At 31.3% G+C, this 18,860-nt stretch overlaps 1 protein-coding gene and 1 pseudogene across 1 annotated transcript in view; both read left to right on the top strand.

Moving 5' to 3' along the window:
• Positions 1-538: 538 nt before the first annotated feature.
• Positions 539-1,141, top strand: LOC124355906 (annotated as a pseudogene).
• A 177-nt stretch (positions 1,142-1,318) lies between these two features.
• Positions 1,319-18,860, top strand: part of LOC124355905 — a 31,760-nt gene continuing 14,218 nt past the window's right edge. The window contains exons 1-2 of the mRNA XM_046807059.1: positions 1,319-1,331; positions 1,383-1,680. Of these exons, the coding sequence (XP_046663015.1) occupies positions 1,319-1,331; positions 1,383-1,680 (311 nt within the window). The remainder of the gene's footprint in view (positions 1,332-1,382; positions 1,681-18,860) is intronic.

The raw sequence follows: 18,860 nt of genomic DNA, 5'->3' as shown, positions 1-18,860 counted from the left end.
TATTGTGGGTGTTCTGTAATTGCTGCGACGTTTGAATTGGAGTAATTGTTTTTGTGTTGTGTGAGTTCTGTGTGAAGCTGAATCAGAGAAGATGAACACGGCAAATAAACGCAAGTATATTGACGATTATATTCAATATGGGTTTGTTTTCCTTGCTTAAAGATAATGTTGATCACCCTCAGTGCGTTATTTGCTATGATGTATTAAGCAATGACGCGATGAGGCCTAATCGTCTTCTGAGACATTTGTTCAACCAAACATGCCTCTTTAAAGGACAAACCTAAAGAGTTTTTTCGCTGCAAAATCTAAGAATTTAAAGCGCATGAAGTTTAGATAGCACTGGATCTGCTGCTCAGTCATCTCTAAAAAGTGCTTGAAGCTCCATATGAATTATCTCTTATTATTGCTAAGGAAAAGAAAAGTCACACTATTGGTGAAAACGCTGTTAAACCGTGCATTTTAAAAGCAGCCGATGTTGTCCTTGGAACTGATAGTAGGCAAAAGCTATCACAAATACCACTTTCAGACAACACCGTAAAACGCCCGCATTGATGATATGGCCAAGGACATTAAAAACCAGGTGGTTGATGCAATAAAAAAAAATCACCGTTTTTTTTGCTATCCAGCTTGACGAGAGTACAGACATAGCACAATGCTCTCATTTGCTTGTATATGTATCGTTACATTGAAAATGAAAGAATGAAGGATGAACTGATGTTTTTCTACTGAGCTGTTGACCACTACTAAAGCTGTAGATGTGATGGAAGCAGTATCAGACTTATTTAAGAAACACGAACTTTCTTGGCAAAAACTTATTGGTGTATGCACAGATGGTGCTCCTTCAATGCTGGGTTCTCGTTCAGGCTTTGTGCAGTTGGTCAAAGAGAAGAATGCTGATGTGGTTGGGATTCATTGTTTTATTCACCGCCAAGCCTTGGCAGCAAAAACTCTTCCTAAACGAACTCAATGCTGTTTTAAAGCTTTGTATTAAAGTAGTCAACTACGTTAAGAACAGTGCATTAAATACTCGACTGTTTAAAAATTCTGTGTGAAGATTTAGGAAGTGATCACAAAAACGCTGCTATTTCATACAGAAGTACGATGGATATCAAAAGGCAATATGTTGGGAAGACTAATTTGAACTCCGTGATGAAGTGATAACGTTTTTGGCACAGCAGAAACAAAACGAGCTTAGTGCAGAGTTCAAAAAACCCTGGAACCAAGTGATTTTGGCCTATTTATCAGACTTTTTTGACACGTTAAATAACCTAAACTTGAGACTGCAAGGTGCAGACTCCAAATACAGTAACACATCGGGATGCCATCAAGATGTACGTTGAGAAACTACAACTTTGGATACGTAAAGTGTCAATGAACCCCAGCAACTATTCAAGTTTCAGCAAAAGTAGTGTCAGCCTCAGAAGAAGTATGTTTTGAGGACGTTTTTGAAGGACCGCTTTTGAAAAACTTGATAATTGACCATTTGAAGAACCTCAAGGAGGAGTTCAGCAGGTACTTTCCTAACTTGTCCGAGGAGTTGTACAAACTATCAACTGACCCGTTCAACATGGACATACAGTTGCTGCCAGAAGAGTTGCAAGAGGAGGGAATAGAAATAAAAATGACTCTGCAGCAAGATACGATTTTGACAAAATGGGACAAGCCCTCATTTTGGTTAAAGTACTTAAAAGTTTTACCCCAGTGTTTCAGGGAAAGCTGATCGGATGTACTTTGCCTTTTTTTTAACAACAACATACATGTGTGAAAAAGAGTTTTCAACTCTTGTGGCGATCAAAACCAAGTACCGCAACAAACTTGATGTCGAAAGTGACCTACGCTGTGCTTTGTCTGAAACTCAACCCAGGATCTGTCAGCTTTATCCAGAACATGCAAGCGCACCCATCTCACTAAATTACATTTTATGTTTTGTTTTTGTAAGTAGGTAGGCCTATTGTTTCACCTTCTTTAAATTGAAAATGTATCTGTGTTACAATGTTAAATTTTGTATCAGTTATTATATTCGTTTTTCATGTAATACTTTGTTTAAATTTTCACCATACGTACAATTATTGATATGTGTAGGGGGTTTGGGGGGGTCTCCAAATAACCAGAGGGGGCGTGGTACAAAAAAGTTTGGGAACCCCTGCTTTAGAAGCTACAAACAGTCGTATGGTTAAGAGTGAATTATATTGATTGACGTAACATAATTCAAGGAGAATATTTGTATTAAAATAGAAAACACTTTCTTATATCTGAAAGAAACGGTGAATTTCACTTCATCATATGAACTTTAATAGTGTCTTTATGATATGTTTTAAGTCTAATAAGACTCAAAAATTATTTTTACAAGTTATGAAAACAAGTGAGCTGAAAGTTGTTAATACTACTTGAATTTCCGATTGAATATGACTTTAAAAATCCTATGTGGTACAGAAATATCACATTTAAATTTACTTTCTATTTTAGGAATGCGATTTTCTATTTAATGTGATTTTTGTAAATTGTGTTATTTATTTTGTTGACCCAATATTATCGATTGATTCTACACAGTTTCTTTTGTTTCGTATTTTATGCTGTGACATAAATCGGATTATACATTACGAGTATTTGGATTGAAACAACGTTTATTTTAAAGATACCACTGGGTTTGTTACAAGCTGCAGTGTTTATCATGGATGATGTTGTATGATAGTACATTGCGACAACTACAACAACCCAAGAAGTAAAATGTAAATTTAACGCTTTTGTAACTATTTTTACGAGATGGCTTGAACGGTTAGCAAGATCAACAACGTTAAAAGTTAAAAAGAGGACTTGGAGCTTTTTTTGACAAGCATAACAGAATTACCTCAAGATGTATGTTACGATAAAATATACCTATAATGCAATTATTGCAAAAAGAATTATTTGAAATGACTTTTATATTTAATATTTAATACAAATGGTAGTGTTATGGATATTGAGTGTACGAAAAACATTTGCTAATGACTTGTTTCATGATTGTTAAATTTTAAGTTTTTACTACTGAATACTTGTTTAAAACAGTTTTTTTTTTGTTTTGTGGTAACCATCATTGCCTTTCAAGGATAATAGGCTCCAAATTATTTAGACTTATACCTGCCATATATCATGTTGGAAAGTCTCATAAGAAGACTAAGAGAGTGAATCATGGTTTTACATTAATAACCCAGTTTGCCATAAAAAAGGATATTGTTGGTTTTTATCCTTCCTTAAACTTAATCTACTTATTTTGATAGAACTATTATAAGTGAGTAATCTAACCAGAAAATTAAGAAGGAAAATTATTACATTTCTAAATATCGCATTTTTCCTGTTATATAGTTGTAATTTTATTTGATTTGCAAGAACGAAAAGATTAAAATAATTGAGATGTATACTGTATGTACCATTATTTCTAACGAATGTATCTTAAAATCGAACTGAGATATTTATATATTTCAATTTTATGTGACCAGCTCCATCTGCCTTAACATAAATTAATTATTTTCGCTATCATTAATTTGCACATTTCTAAAGAACTACTAATTTAAATGGTTAACAATCAGGGGAGTTCGAGAGGAAAACAGTACGTTCAGATGGAGTATTTCTTCTGTATGTATGCAATTTCTATGCAAGCTACTTCAAATACTTAATATTAGCTCTCACACACGTTAATTTCGGTATATGAAGCACCTTTTATTAATTCTTTAGCAGGTGAATTAATTTTCCCGTTTACATACCGTATAAATATTTCTAAGGTTGATCGTATTTAACCATATATGATTTTTATGGACTGCATATTTTGAGGATTAGGTCATTCCAAAATCAATTTTCCTAAAAATCCCATCAAATGTACAAGAAACAATAAATATAAAGATCTTTCAATAAATTGAAAGATGCGTGGGAAGTGATACAGTTACACTCCTACACAACACGCGACAATGACATGTTGTGTTTCGTTGTTCTGAGATAACTTGTCGCTTCTAGTCTTTTGTATTCCTGTGACACTGTAGATTTTTGCACTAAACCTGATGGTAGATTCTTTTGAAGTATATTGTATAATTATATTTACATTTCCCCCTTTTATTAAATATATCTTATCTACCGCATAAAACCTTATTAAAATTTAAAACATTAATGAGGTTAATATTTTATTTGTATATACAGCTTCACTGGAATTAACCCTGGGATCGGGATCGTTCCATACAGAGCGAAAAAGCTGACTATTACACTACAACGTCATTTGTCATAAATAATTTAATTAAATTAGCTATGTGAAAAGAGTATCCATATTACATAATATTAACACGTCCATGCTGTAACGCCTTTTGTATCGCAACGTATCGCAAATGGTCATTTCTCAGACCCAGAAAGTCTCAGTCGTAAAAAGGGGTAACTTATTCCAGGGGTCGGGAGAAGGTAGTTAGAATAGATATACCAAAGGCTCAGATTGAGAGCAGAGTCATCATAAGTTGAACCGATAAAAACGCTCGGTATCATCACAGCCCAGGCTCAAAGTAGGGTATGAGGAGGAGTATGGACAAGGGGAATGAGGAAACAAGAGCGTTGGGAATGAGTCTAGCGAAAGAAACTCAAGGTTCCGGTCGGATTTCTCTAGTGGAGGAAAAAGAAAGAGGAGCTTGGGTTTTTCTAGCGCAGGACGAAAGGATCCACTCTGATTTCTCTAGCGGGGAAAGAGAAAGAGGCGCTCGGATTGCTCTATCATAGGGCGAAATATTCCGCTTGGATTGCTGCAGCGGGCGAGGGGATAGAGGCGCTCGGATGACTCTAGCGCAGGACGAAAGGTTCCGCTGGGATTTTTCTAGCGGGGAAAGAGAAAGAGGCGCTCGGATTGCTCTAGCGCAAGGCGAAATGTTCCGCTTGGATTGTTGCAGCGCGCGAGGGGATAGAGGTGCTCGGATGTCTTTATCGCAGGACGAAAGGTTCCGCTGGGATTTCTCTAGCGGGGGAAAAGGGAAAGAATCGCTAGGATTGCTTTAGCGCAGGGCGAAGGGTTCCGCTTATACGTTCTTATTATATGGTGTTTGAAATTCCACGTAAAAGTTTAATTCATACTTTTTATATTAGTTCGAATAACCCCTCCCGAGTAAGATCTTAATTTGCTCTTGTTACTGATGTGAATCGTTGTTGTTATACCATTAGTAATTGCTTCAGCCTAAGTAGGTAGGGAAACGGATTGATAATGAGTTAAGAAAATTGTCAGCTGTAAATAAAAATAAGGTTTTGTGAATCAGCCTATTTAATTGCCTTCAAGCATGTCACAATTTAGTACAATATAGAAATACTAACAATATTTCCGCTAGAAATAAACTGATTATTTCTAAGCGTCCAACGGGTTTTCTTTATAAAAGGTAATGTTGCATAATACATTAAATATCTAGTAGAGGTTTTATGATGATAGCAAAGCTATTTAAGAGTAGAGTCCATCATGCAGGATTTTATATTTTGTAAAAATAATGCTAATTCCGTAACATATTTGTATTATATAGACTTTGTTCCATGTATTTAGTAAATTAAATATTTAATAATTCTAGATAAAATAAATAAAACTCTGAGTGAGTTCATCATGAACGCGTCTGATATTGCCCTCCTTTCAAGCAGAGACCCATCTGTACACAGCTACTTGTCATAGAATTCAAGGCCTCTTAAAGGAGGTGTTGTATGGATGACTTGTATCACGTCAATCTCGTGCGTCTCCTTAAACTGTATTAAAGTTTTATAATGTATCAGCTGCAAAGAAATAGCCGTTATGGTGCATTTTATTTTAATAATCAGTGTTAATAAACTACGTTAATAGTATCTCTTCTGAATAGCATTAGCTAGAATCTAAAACAAGCTTTTTTGAAAAGAATATTAGTGGAATATGGTTGCAAAACATTCTATCGTGCAACAAATAATCTTTAAAAAGTTATATTGGCCGATAGTTGTTGTTGTCTTCTGCAGTCTTCATAATAACAGCAAAGTAATAACTTTGAATATGACAAAAACCCGTGGGTATATAGCGTTTCTTAAAAATTCTTTTAATAAAAATAAAAAACCAAACCTTATTGCTTTGTGTAGTCTGGTTGATAAATTTTAGAATTACCAATTATAATAGTGTGTTTTTAATTTTATAGCAAGGCCAAAACTTCAGTCTATATATAAATATCAGTCGTAAACTTTTAAGGAAGCCTACAAATAATAAATAAAAGGAATTAAAGTTTGAGAAATGTTGCTTTCAACAATAATTGACAATAATAAACTGACAGTAACCGGTACAACAGTAAACCAATTTATGTTTTCCTTGTCTTAAATTGCATTCTATTTTATAACGTTCTTTGCCTTCACACTAAATACTCAATGTAAAACTATTTTTGTATTGCAGCTCATAAGGCAAAGTCAGAAAGTGGGTTAATCAAATTATAACTAATTAATTCTAAGAAAAGCATACAATCCATAATACACGCAATAAAAAGATTAGTATCCTCCCTCGGAACTGAATATATTGGTGTGGGGTTAAAGTTCTAAGTTAGTATTGCTGACAAAAACAAGTAGGAATTACTTTCCTGGGAGTGCCGATAGCCGAGTGGTCTAAGACGTCGGACTTTGAGTCTGAGTTAGAGATAGCGCAGGTTCGAATCCTGACTGTGACCCTTGCACTTTTTATCAGTACCTTTGACCTTGTACTGTATCGACTCTCCCCCTTATTCTGTTTGATAAGATCCTTGCACAGGCCAGTGGCCCATGAGAATAAAGCTTAAAAGGGGATCAGCTTCTCATTAAAAATATATGTATATATATATATATATATATATATATATATATATATATATATATATATACTAAAGTAAGCATATAGATAGATTTATATGTATAGAAAGAACTAAATAAATTTTAAAGTCTCTCATGACATTTCTCTGGAAATTTACAAGGACTTCTATCAGCTTACTATATCATACAGATGAATTACCATTTTTCAGATTATTTTGGAAACCACACCCACTGGCTGTATTAGTTTATTATTTGGTAAAATTATATTTTTAGATAATAGTAATTTAAATGTTTAAAAAAAATTATTCATTTATATTAAAGGTCAAGAATGGCAGATATTACCCATAGCAATAAATCGATATATAGTGTTGTCTGTGCCGTTTACACGAATCATACACTCGTACACCAGAGACTTTGACCTCCTTTCCCAACAGTGTTCTCTACTCTTTTGTTTCATAAATTACTACAGCCCAATAATGGTTTTATCAATAGGAATTTAGCTCATATTTAAAAAGATTTTCCGTAAACAAATAAACTAAATATGCTATATTACGTAAAACTAACTATTAAAACATTTAAATGCCTATAATTACAAATTTCATTATTTATCATGTATTAGAAGTTCATAGACTTCACACATCATTTTCAAGATAAAACTATTAAGAATAATTTAATTTATAAGTTGTTGGTTATAGGACAATGTTACAAAGCGAATTAATCATAAATGATTTATTCTCAAAATATTGTGTCATCTATATATGGTTCATATTTTGCAGAAATAGATTCTGGAGTAATTAATATACATACACACACACACACACACACACATAAACAATATATGTGTGTTGTGGTGTGGTATGTATATTAATTACTCCAGAATCTTATTTCTGCTAAAATATGAACCATATATAGATGACACAATATTTTTTGAGGAATAAAATCATTTATGATAATTCGCTTTGTAACATTGTCCTATAACCAACAACTTATAAAATTAAATTATTCTTAATAGTTTTATCTTGAAAATGATGTGTGAATGTCTTGATGAAACCTTCTAATACATGATAAATAATCTGAATGAATAATTAGCCTTATATATATTTATATATATATATATATATTATATATATATATATATATGGCTAATTATTTACCATGTCTACTAAATGTATGTCTTGCGAACCACAAAATAATATATAAAGGCACATGATACAAGTACATATACTTTATTATAAATGATCAAACACTCAATCCTTAAGTTAAACTAAGAAATTTATTTTAAAGACTAAAATTCATCCTTACTTAATGCTTTCAAATAATTTCTAGCAATTTAAATTATGAAATTGTCTCGTAATTGCAGTTTGTAATTCTTTGGAAACTTTTATATTTTATCTTCTAAATTTAATTTGTAAATGCTAAAGTTTTTAAATCCAAACTGTTCTCGACTCCACTTGAAGACACACAAACAATTTCATTAAACTCGATCCATGTGTTTATGAGAAGTTTTGTGATATACATATGCACACAATAAATTGTATATAAAGATATACATCCAGCTAGTAATTTACTGGGTGAGTCTTAGACTCTTTCAATAGTTTAAGGGTTCAATTCCGGTTTAGTAAGTACTATTTAAGACGTGAGGGTTGTTTGAATGGGGTAAGAAGGGAGGCAGAGTTGAGCCAGGACAAATCTCGCTAATCCGTGTACAACACTCCTCACACTGAGAATTCTCCATGAGTTTCTTTTAAGGATGACACTTTAAACGCTCTTATATAGTAGAATCTTAAAATGTAATTTTACTCGTTAAATATACTAGTTACTCGGTCTCCACGCAATTTCCAACTGAGAAACAGGAGAATTTTGGCCTTATTTTTTTTAACGTCTTTATAAATTTTCCTGAGAAAACTTTTTGTCTCCGTAAGATATTTTAACTATTTGATTAATTTTAAATTTAAATTTAAAGAGCAGTTTTTAGACTATGAAGTCGGATAGTGAAACAGGTTGATGAATACCTGCGAAATAACTCGAATTTCAGTCCAATTTCAGTTATTGTTATTGAATAGCTCCAACAATGCCAATAAATATTTTATCTCAGTGTATAGGAATCCTCAAGTCGATGTCCTTAGCTTTTCAGTTAATGATGTAATAGGTGGTGGAATCTATATAATTTGTAAACTAAAGAAAGCATATGCAAGGGCATGTTATTACAATGTACATGGTGAAGAGCTTCACGTGTTAGAGAAATTGCATTTATTTTTATTTTAGGATTTGCACGTATATGCACACTACGCGCAAATATACTGGTTTGAATGCATTGTATTTCTGCCACCATGGTTGGGTTTATCCTGTTTCCCGATCTTGAAAATATATGTTGTGTTTTAAACACAAGTTGGAGAAGAATTTGATTTTCTTCTAGACTAAGATGTTTGTGGTATCATGCTTGAGTTTTTAATTGTCTTCGATCAAGAAAATTTACACATAAGCAGCTGTAAGTCTTTAAGTTTGAAGTTAAGATAACATAGTAATTTAGTCTTTTATAGCTTATTAACTAAAACAAATGCATGTTTTTATAGGTGTTATGAAGATCTTTCTATTACTAAGAAAACGGGTCCGAGTCAGTTGATTATGCACAGGTCGATCATAGACTGCAGTTCTGAATTTATAATTTAAGAGATTACCTGATCTTGTGTATCAGGTACTCTTAAGTCAATTAGCACAAAATAGGGCCAATAATGATCTTGTGCAGAGTTTCAACACCGGACACATCTTCTGTGTCAGTGGTTGCAAACGAAGTTCATTACCCAAGAGCTACAAGGCTATAACACAACACTACTAACTCATTCTGATACCAATCAAGCTTTAAAATTCTTTATTCCTCCATCCTCCAGAAGGTCCTCAAGGCCTGCAGTGTATTGAAACGAGACTGCAGACGTGTTGGAAGATGATCACGCTTGTGTATGATTTAGGCGCTCAGAAACTAAATACTATGTCCAGGCGAAATATTTGGCGATGGGTATATCGCTCCGGGAACAGTCAGAGAAGGATCCGCCGCGAACTGAAGCTATTTCATTCTCATTTGGTCTCAGATACTTACTCTCTACAATTGAACTATAGCTATTTTGTAACTTGGCTCTTGTCGACACAAAGCGATCTCCAGTAGTGAAGACACTAGTGATGGCATTGCAGAGTAGAGTAACAAGACGGGGTATTATCGGTCTGGGAACAGTTAGAGAAGGAACCGCTGCGAACTGAAGCTATTTCACGCTCGTTTGGTCTCAGAACGGCACTCTGTACAATTGCACTGTAGTGCTGTCGCAACTTGTTCTTGTCGATGCAAAGCGATCTCCAATTCTCAGTGGAGGTAACAGTAGTGGTTTCACGTCTTCCGTGGAAATGTCTTAAGGTAATGTTAATACCTTTACTTAAAATTTTATAGAAGAGTTTATTAGATTTAAGAAACTAGGAGCGGTAAAAAGATTAATCATCATGCAACAATTGTATAGTATCAATTAAAATTAACTAAAACGATGACATACATATGTCATATAAACATGTATCATATGCATATAGCATGTATATACACAATGAGATTGCGAATGTGGGTAGAACATCCATAGATGCCAAAAACAAATGTGAACCTACACTTTGGTCAAGAATACCGTTTTATAAAAATGTAAACATTTTTATAAAGTACAGTATATAGAAATTTTGTACCTATTTAAAAAGCCATTCCAAATGATATTGAGAGAAAATGTTTCGATCATAGCCCAAGAAAATGTTCAGTGAACTTTTACGAAGCTCAAAGATATAATATCCACTATATATCAGGTAATACATATTGGAAAATGATATGTATATATCATGTGTATATGTATATATATATATATATATATATATATATATATATATATTCGTCTTAGTAAAAATTTCTGTAGGAAAAAAAATTTTTTGCGAGAAGAGAGAGAGAGAGAGAGAGAGAGAGAGAGAGAGAGAGAGAGAGATTTTCACATAAATTACAGCTCTTTAAACCTTCTTTGTTTTTAGTTCTAAATTTTGCAAATTTTTACATACACATTCTTTGTTAATTCTTTTACTATTTGCGTAATCTCGTCAGTTTTAAGGGTCTAAGTTTCTCTAATTAAATCTCTAAATTTAATACTCACACGCACAACACGCTGACACGGACATTTCTGTCTCCTGTTTACATTACCATCACCGCAAGGGTATACAACGCAGGCTCGTCCTGTCTGGGGCCGTAACACTTTTTATCTGTTATTTCGACTTTTCACTACATCGACTCTGCTTCTCATTCTGTTTGATAAGATCCTCACACAGACCAGTTACCCATGAGAGTGAGCATTAATAAATTTAAAGGGGTTCGGCCTCCTTTAAAAAGAATAAATTAAATAAGTTTTACGAAATGCTGTTTGGATTTGAGATAACTATTGTAAGTTTTCGAGTTGGGAAACACTAATTCAATCTCAGCTAGCTAGTGGGAAACAAAAATTTTACACATTAGCAGACTAAGTGATGCATTAAAAATAAACAAAACCGAATATCTTTGTTTTAATAGCAACAAATACTGTAGCAACATAAAAATGCCTCTCTGTAAAGATTTAGAGCAGTTGTTCATGACTCATTACTTGTGCTCTTTTAAACCATTTATTGAAGTTAGCTGCTACAAAAAGTAATGGACTTCAAATTACGACGTAATTGCTGAACTAATTACAGTCAGGTTTAATTAACAGGAGCATTCAAAGGGGGAAGATTAGGATCTTAAACGTTTCTTTACAACCAGCAGGTTATACCATTCAGAGTTTATTCTTGAGCGTTAACAGGCTGTAGGCAGATCTGTGTATTGCATAACCTGCTATAATATTCCTACCATCAAATGAGACGAAACGATTTCAATATTAATATTATTATTTCGATATTATTTACAACATGTTTTACCTTACTCCCTTCATAAACTCATTAAATAATCTAAAACGATTAGCCTACAATTATCTAAGTGTATTATTTGTATACCATTGTAAACCCATTTCGCTCATGCCTCTCTCTTCTTTTCTATTTTCATATTTCTTTATGAGAGAATAGCAACCAATAACTTTATTATTTCCTTAATTTGGTAAACTCCATAAATGAGTAGAACCGGTATTATGTATGCTTAAAATAAATTTAACGGAATAAAATGATATATTCTTGTCTATTAATGACTCAAGAAGACTAAAAAAATAGGAATGCAGTTTGTTTATAAATTTACTTGTAAAACTGGTTATATTTCACATTCAAATTCCTTTTCAATAAAGCTAAATAGCAAAAATGTTAAGTATATTTATTATATAAAATTATATATACAGATTTTTTATTAGTAAATTAACACAAATTTTAAAATATTAATTTTATTTTTGAAAGCTTTCATAGTCAAAGGTTACATCGTCGGAAAACTTTACCAAAAAGTATATGTGATGTTTATTTATTTATTTTCGGTGTTTTTAGGTTATTATGAGTAGAATTAGCTATACTAGTTCATAAATAGCTATACAAAATATAAATGTATCTCACGCAAAAGCCACCGTTCATAACTATCTAAAGGGTAAAAATGTATAATTTAAATGATTTATATTATCATGAAAAATAAATTATTAAACTGTAGGTAGCTAACTCGAAGATTGTTTTAAACATGATTCAGCAAAGAACTGATATTCGAAACAAATTAATACCTTTTTATGGTTGAAAGAATTTTCGGAATATTTATACTGCTTTCAAGATTCCTGAAATGTGTATAACCCACTGTTATGAACATTTATCAACTGCGGTGTGTCTACATACATCAAATAGTATAACTTTCCGTCCTAAATTATACATACTCGTATTATGATTATTCTTTGTTACGCAATCGAAAAACTTAGTACGGAATTATTATAGTCGTGTAAAATAATTTTGTTTATAAGTGCAAATGTACCTTTAATTTTTAAATGTTATAAATAATATAAAGATCTCTGTTTTAGGTGTCGAAATTCATCAAATTACTTTATACGACTAAATAGAAAATAAATAATAACGAAGAAAATATTTGTTAAACACATATTTTTTACGTTTAAATCAAAGAAAATAGAGTATAAAAATTTTTTACTTTTGAACCAATCAAAGGTATGTTGTTTTATGTCATTTAAACTTTTCAAAATGGCATTTTAAAAGAGCATTTACTCAACTCTTTTTTTGAAGCTATCCTACTATAATGAAAGAAAGAAATGACGTAAATCCTTTACCTATTATACATCTATTTACATACCTAAATCCGTTACTACTCTACGTATTGTCATATACTCATTATTTACTGCCAAGAAAAGAATCAAGGAACTTTATTTTGCATTAAACTGACTGATTTCAATTAGTTTTTATTGTCAATATAATGGTAGGCAAGATGTTGGTAGTATCATATTTAAATTTCAACCTCTGCATATTTTTTGTTTACGTTTAAATCAAGAAAAAACCTTATAAATCTATTTCGTCTTCACGATTGTGCTCGATAAACAATAAAGAATAAACTCTAACTCTAACTCTAAGGATTGTATGCTTTAATGTTAGATTCATTAACATGTAATATTGTAATTAAGTTTTAACATCCACCTTGATTTTCCAAATCATCCACAACCTGATTTAGAGCAAACTGAAATGAAGGGTGAATTTAATAATATGAGAGTATTTTTACAAAATCTACTGAAATATTATTATTATCATTTTTAAATTTATTTCTAATAGTTATTAGCCATTAACCAATTTTAATAAAAGTGTTTTTCAGTTTTATACGGTGACTAAAACATATAGTAAACAGTAATAAATCTGCAAATTCAGAATTCCTAAATTTAACTACCAATTTCGTGACCTTGGCCAGATTTCCAAGACGAAGAGCGCGACTATCAGAGACAGGAAATTCAATTCCAACACAGTCTTACAACAAACGATCATCAAAAGCGAAGCAGCAAGTAATTGATATTAATATAATCATGATACCAGTCAGGGATTAACCGTTTATCCGAGAAGTAAAGGCAACATACCTCAAATCAGCCAGCAAATCATTGTATTTATAGTGCAAATTATGTAATATAGCAAATACCAAGTGCTTTATAAGGTATCATTCTGTAAAATATATAGCCCTAACTTTTACTTTATAAGACAGTACCGTCACATATATACAAGTATCTTGCAAAAAAATAATGTACAGTTATAGATAGTAATGTTCGGTAATATATATCATACAGAACACTTACCCGATAAATCTTTTGCTCTGAGGTGTAAATACCTTTATAATGTTAAAATTAACCACTTGATTTTATCAGGTTGCATTTACATATTGTTTTTAAGAATATTTCGAATTATTTTACGTGCATTTCGTAAAATATATACGTATATTTTACGATAAAATCGCCCTACATAGCACCCCAAAAATAAAGTTTAATGCGATAATTCATTGGATGACATATCTTTTTACTAAACCGAAACGAAGTGCTTGCTCAATTATTTTTCAGTACCGATAGTATCATTTTCTCAGTATGCATCGAAATGAGACTTGAGAGTTATCCAATACTATGACACAGTAAAAAGCTAAAATAAAATTAAAAATAAATATGTTTACTATTTTATGCCAAATATTAATGTGAAATACCTGTTATACATTTTTTTGATTTTAATAAAAGTATTACTTTTAAGCCGTATTATATCGCCCTCATGGACTGCTGTAATTTATGAAAAAGCCTATACGAGGATTTTATCGAACAAAATAAAGGGCAAGCTAATGCAATACAAGGCCAATGGTACGACAACAGAGAAGATTTGAACGTGCGCTATATGTAACTCAAATTAAAAGTCCGTCGTAAATTTACATATTCATTTGCATAAATTATGATTTTTAAATTTATTTCCTTTTAATTCTTGTTAATTGTATATTATTACTGTGTTGGTGAATTATTTTACATATAGTATTGTATATTTTTTATCTTTTTTGGCGACAAAATAATTGAAATTAGAAAATAGATTTAGTATATAGTTTAATTATATATCCAGAAGAAATTTACTTGTTCCACTAATTTCTAAAAACGCTAAACCTTTTATTACTTTCTGACATATGTAGAAGGAATAATCGCAAAAGGTGTTTGAGCTTCACCACAAGGTTCAGCTGTCTGGAGCAATTATGACGCTACTACTCCAGTTTCCAATACGCAGAATGTTAATTTCCGCAGTATTACTTAACGTTTAACAGAGTGTAAAGAGAGATTCCATTCATCTCCTTCTGAAACCTAACAGATCCTGACACAAGAGCTGCCTACATAATGGTTCATATCTGAGTAGGTGTAATTTACTTTGTTTCTTTGTGTTTCAAACATTATTTTGTATTGAAAGTCTTGTATGATGTTACCACTACGTGGCATAAGAGACATGGTTATTTTTACATTTATTCTATCACATACGGCCTATCCACGTGTAGCATTATAAGCTTTGCTAGGGTTGCATACCAAAAGTCTGTAACTCCTCAAATTCTCAAGATGTTCTGTGGATAGATAGACAAGTAGAAAAATCATACAATAACAAATGAGATTACCCCCGCGGCAAATAAAATATGTCAGTCTACTGAGTGGCAAGCTTTGATAACGCTCAGACAAATCCCATGTCTGGAAATGTACCATCATGGAATTGATTCTTATGTTTGTATAAGTATAGTTTCATAAAAACTCCAAAATGACACGTCTAAAGATGAAATCTTTTTCGAGATCTTTTATCACATAATAGTAGGCATGAAATTGGGTTTCATAACAGTCGTAATAATAAAATTCTAAACACTGTTATTTGTACTCTATGCTACACACCTTCACCAACAGATGATGTATGTGTTGGGATTGTTAGGATGTGTTTAATGTGAAACATATTAAAACATCTTATGATTATACCCAGTTTGTTTAGATATTTTTCATCCTGTTATTTTCTCCTTTGCATCATGTTTACCCATAAAAACAATAAAAATATCAAATCAATAACGCTCAGACAAATCCAATGTAGTGACATGTAGTATCGTCAGATTCGGACTTGCCTTTATATAAATGAATGTTTATGGAAAATTTCAGTTCTTACGTGAATTTGCTTTCGAGATATCGTGCGGGCAGATAACAAAATGAAAAATGAAATGTTTCGATAGAAAATTGTTCGAGGGCAGTAGAAGAAGGATTGCCGTTATTTTGCGTGGTAACATTCAATTATTGGGTACATGTACGAATAGTTTTAAAAGATCGCAGACACATTAATGGCTAATATGTTTTCAACAATCTGATATTTTTCTTTCATTGAGAACTTAACGTTATTAACTAATAAAAATATGCAACAAATATTCAATCTTAACTTACAACAAACACATAAGATGTAACAATTTTATCTATCAGATTTGAACGAAGGCTATTTAAGTGCATTATATCATTAAAAATCATTTCCAATAATAAATTAAATTATACACACATACTATCATTTTTATGATCTATCACAATCTATTATGCCTCAGGTGGAACATAGGTCTGTGGAATAGAATGGAAAATCGTCGAAACTCTTATTTTGTAACTGATTATTATTTCAAGGCCTTAATTGAAATTGTTAAGCTTTTTCCTGAAAAGGTTCCTAATTTTCCATGGCATTTGCTGAACCTACATAGGATGATCAAGTTTAGAAACTAGGATTGTGTTTGTTGAAAATCGTTGCTGAGTGCAGTAAAATATAAAAGTGAACTCGGAATAGCCAATGGGCTCCTCTTACCAGATTCTACTTACTCGAAAACTATTTGGATTAAAGCATTGATGATGAAATAAAATGATATGCAGATTCCTCTGTAGATTTAGTATACGGTTATTTTAATATTAATAAGGCGCCATAATGTGTGAAGGGGCGAGGGTCATGGTTAGACCAAATTGATTTTTCACATGAGAGTTCGACGGTATTGACATTTAAACCCTAGCGGCGCATTAGCATTTTCATGATCGATGCAAACACTAATGTATTTTACTTTTATTTCAAGTGTATGATTCTTCTTAAAAAAATCAAAGAGTTCTATAAAGTTAACAACTTGTGTTTACCACAATAATAATCACATTAGTATTGCCACTAGTTAGTTTATCAATGCCATCTTTCATCAAACTCCATACAGCTTGAAAGAAAAATCACTAACAAAGTGTATGAAATAAATGTTAAAACATAGTACCCAAATTACGAAGTATAACAGCTGGGAAATAAAAGAAATACTTTTTCATCTAACTCTTAATATCATTCAATCTTGTCTTCAGAATATGCTAATGAACACAATTACTCGTTATAAAGAAAGAAAAGAAGATTTACTGCGCGAACATTTGCCAAAGCAATTAACATCCGTTTTAATTAAACAGATTTCCGCCACTGACAGCTTTTAATTACCAGACTAGATTCGCTATATTGTATTTAGAGGCTCTAAAATTTAAAATATCATATGAGGCTGTCATCTCAAAATGTTAATTCGAAGATGCATTATTAGTTAGGTGTTTAATTTGCATAACACTGATAAATCACAATTTTTGTATGTACACATACTTTTAACTCTTTCAAACATTTAGAAACTCAATAATATTTAAACATCATCTGACAAATATTGTTATAACCCTATATATTTCTTTGTAATACCATGGTCTTGATTTAGTTACAAAATAACCAGAAATATGTTTTTAAACAGATTCACCTTTCACGGTTGATTTTTACACGTCTATGAGTTTAAACGGCCACCTAGTAACCTTATCGATAAGTTTTCGAAAAGTAAGTATGATTATTGGTTTTTTTTTTTTTTTAATTACTTCATTTATGTTTATCGTGTGAAAAGTGAGATACAAATTGTGGCCAACTGCGAATTATTGGTTTCATTGGTTAAGATTGACTAACGAACTCGACCAAGTTATGTAAACATAATTGCCTATGTACCACGTTTGGTGTATATGTATGTATAATTTCAATAAACATTGAATAACATTAGTTTCATTGGTTAAGATTGACTAACGAACTCGACCAAGTTATGTAAACATGTAACAATGTTTATTGAAATTAAATAAGGCTATTGACATTTATACAATTTAACGTAAATAAAAAAGTCGTTTGACAGGTATTTCGTCTTCCGATCATATGTTAGTTTGCTTATTTAAACGCATATGTGACAGATACGACCAAATACAAAATAATTGAATCGGAAAAAGTAAGCGCTCTGTGGTGTAATGGTAGCACATTCACCCGGCAAGTGAGAGCTCCGGGTTCGACTCCCGGCGGAGCAAGTACTTTTTGTGATTCAATGTTTATTGAAATTAAATAAGGCTATTGCCATTTATACAATTTAACGTATATATATATATATATATATATATATATATATATATATATATATATATATAATATATTATTTCCACATTCGTATTCATATATCATTTATATATATATCATATATATATATTGAAATATAAATATATATATATATATATATATATATATATATATATATATATATATATATATATATATATATATATATATATATATATATTATTTCCACATTCGTATTCATATATCATTTATATATATATCATGTATATATATATATATATATATATATGTATATATATCATATATATTTATATACACACAGACCAACAACGATACATAACAATCTTACTATAAACAACTTACGGTATATTTTTGTACTTTTAGTCAATATCTTTATTATTTTAAGTTGGGGCCTTTTGTACATTTGAAAAAATAGTTTTATATACAAATTTAAATTTTATTTAATTACACAATTAACTAAAAATTTATTTCTAAATTGATATTCCTTGTATAATGCAAATTTTTTTAACTTTGTAGTTCAAACTTTGTTAGTTATATTAACATATTGTTTTATTTTGTTTATTATTCTTTGTTAGTACGTATACACCTTTATATCTCTTGAAAATGCTACGTAATTGAGATTAAATATAGAGAATTGTTTTGATTAATTTCTTCTTCTAGAATTTTTAAGCTTTTTGAATAATGTTCGAACTAAC

This window comes from Homalodisca vitripennis, chromosome 2 (genome assembly GCF_021130785.1).
Source record: "Homalodisca vitripennis isolate AUS2020 chromosome 2, UT_GWSS_2.1, whole genome shotgun sequence".
NCBI lineage: Eukaryota > Metazoa > Arthropoda > Insecta > Hemiptera > Cicadellidae > Homalodisca > Homalodisca vitripennis.
The sequence above is the reverse complement of the archived record's forward strand: the minus strand, read 5'-3'. Positions and strand labels throughout refer to the sequence as shown.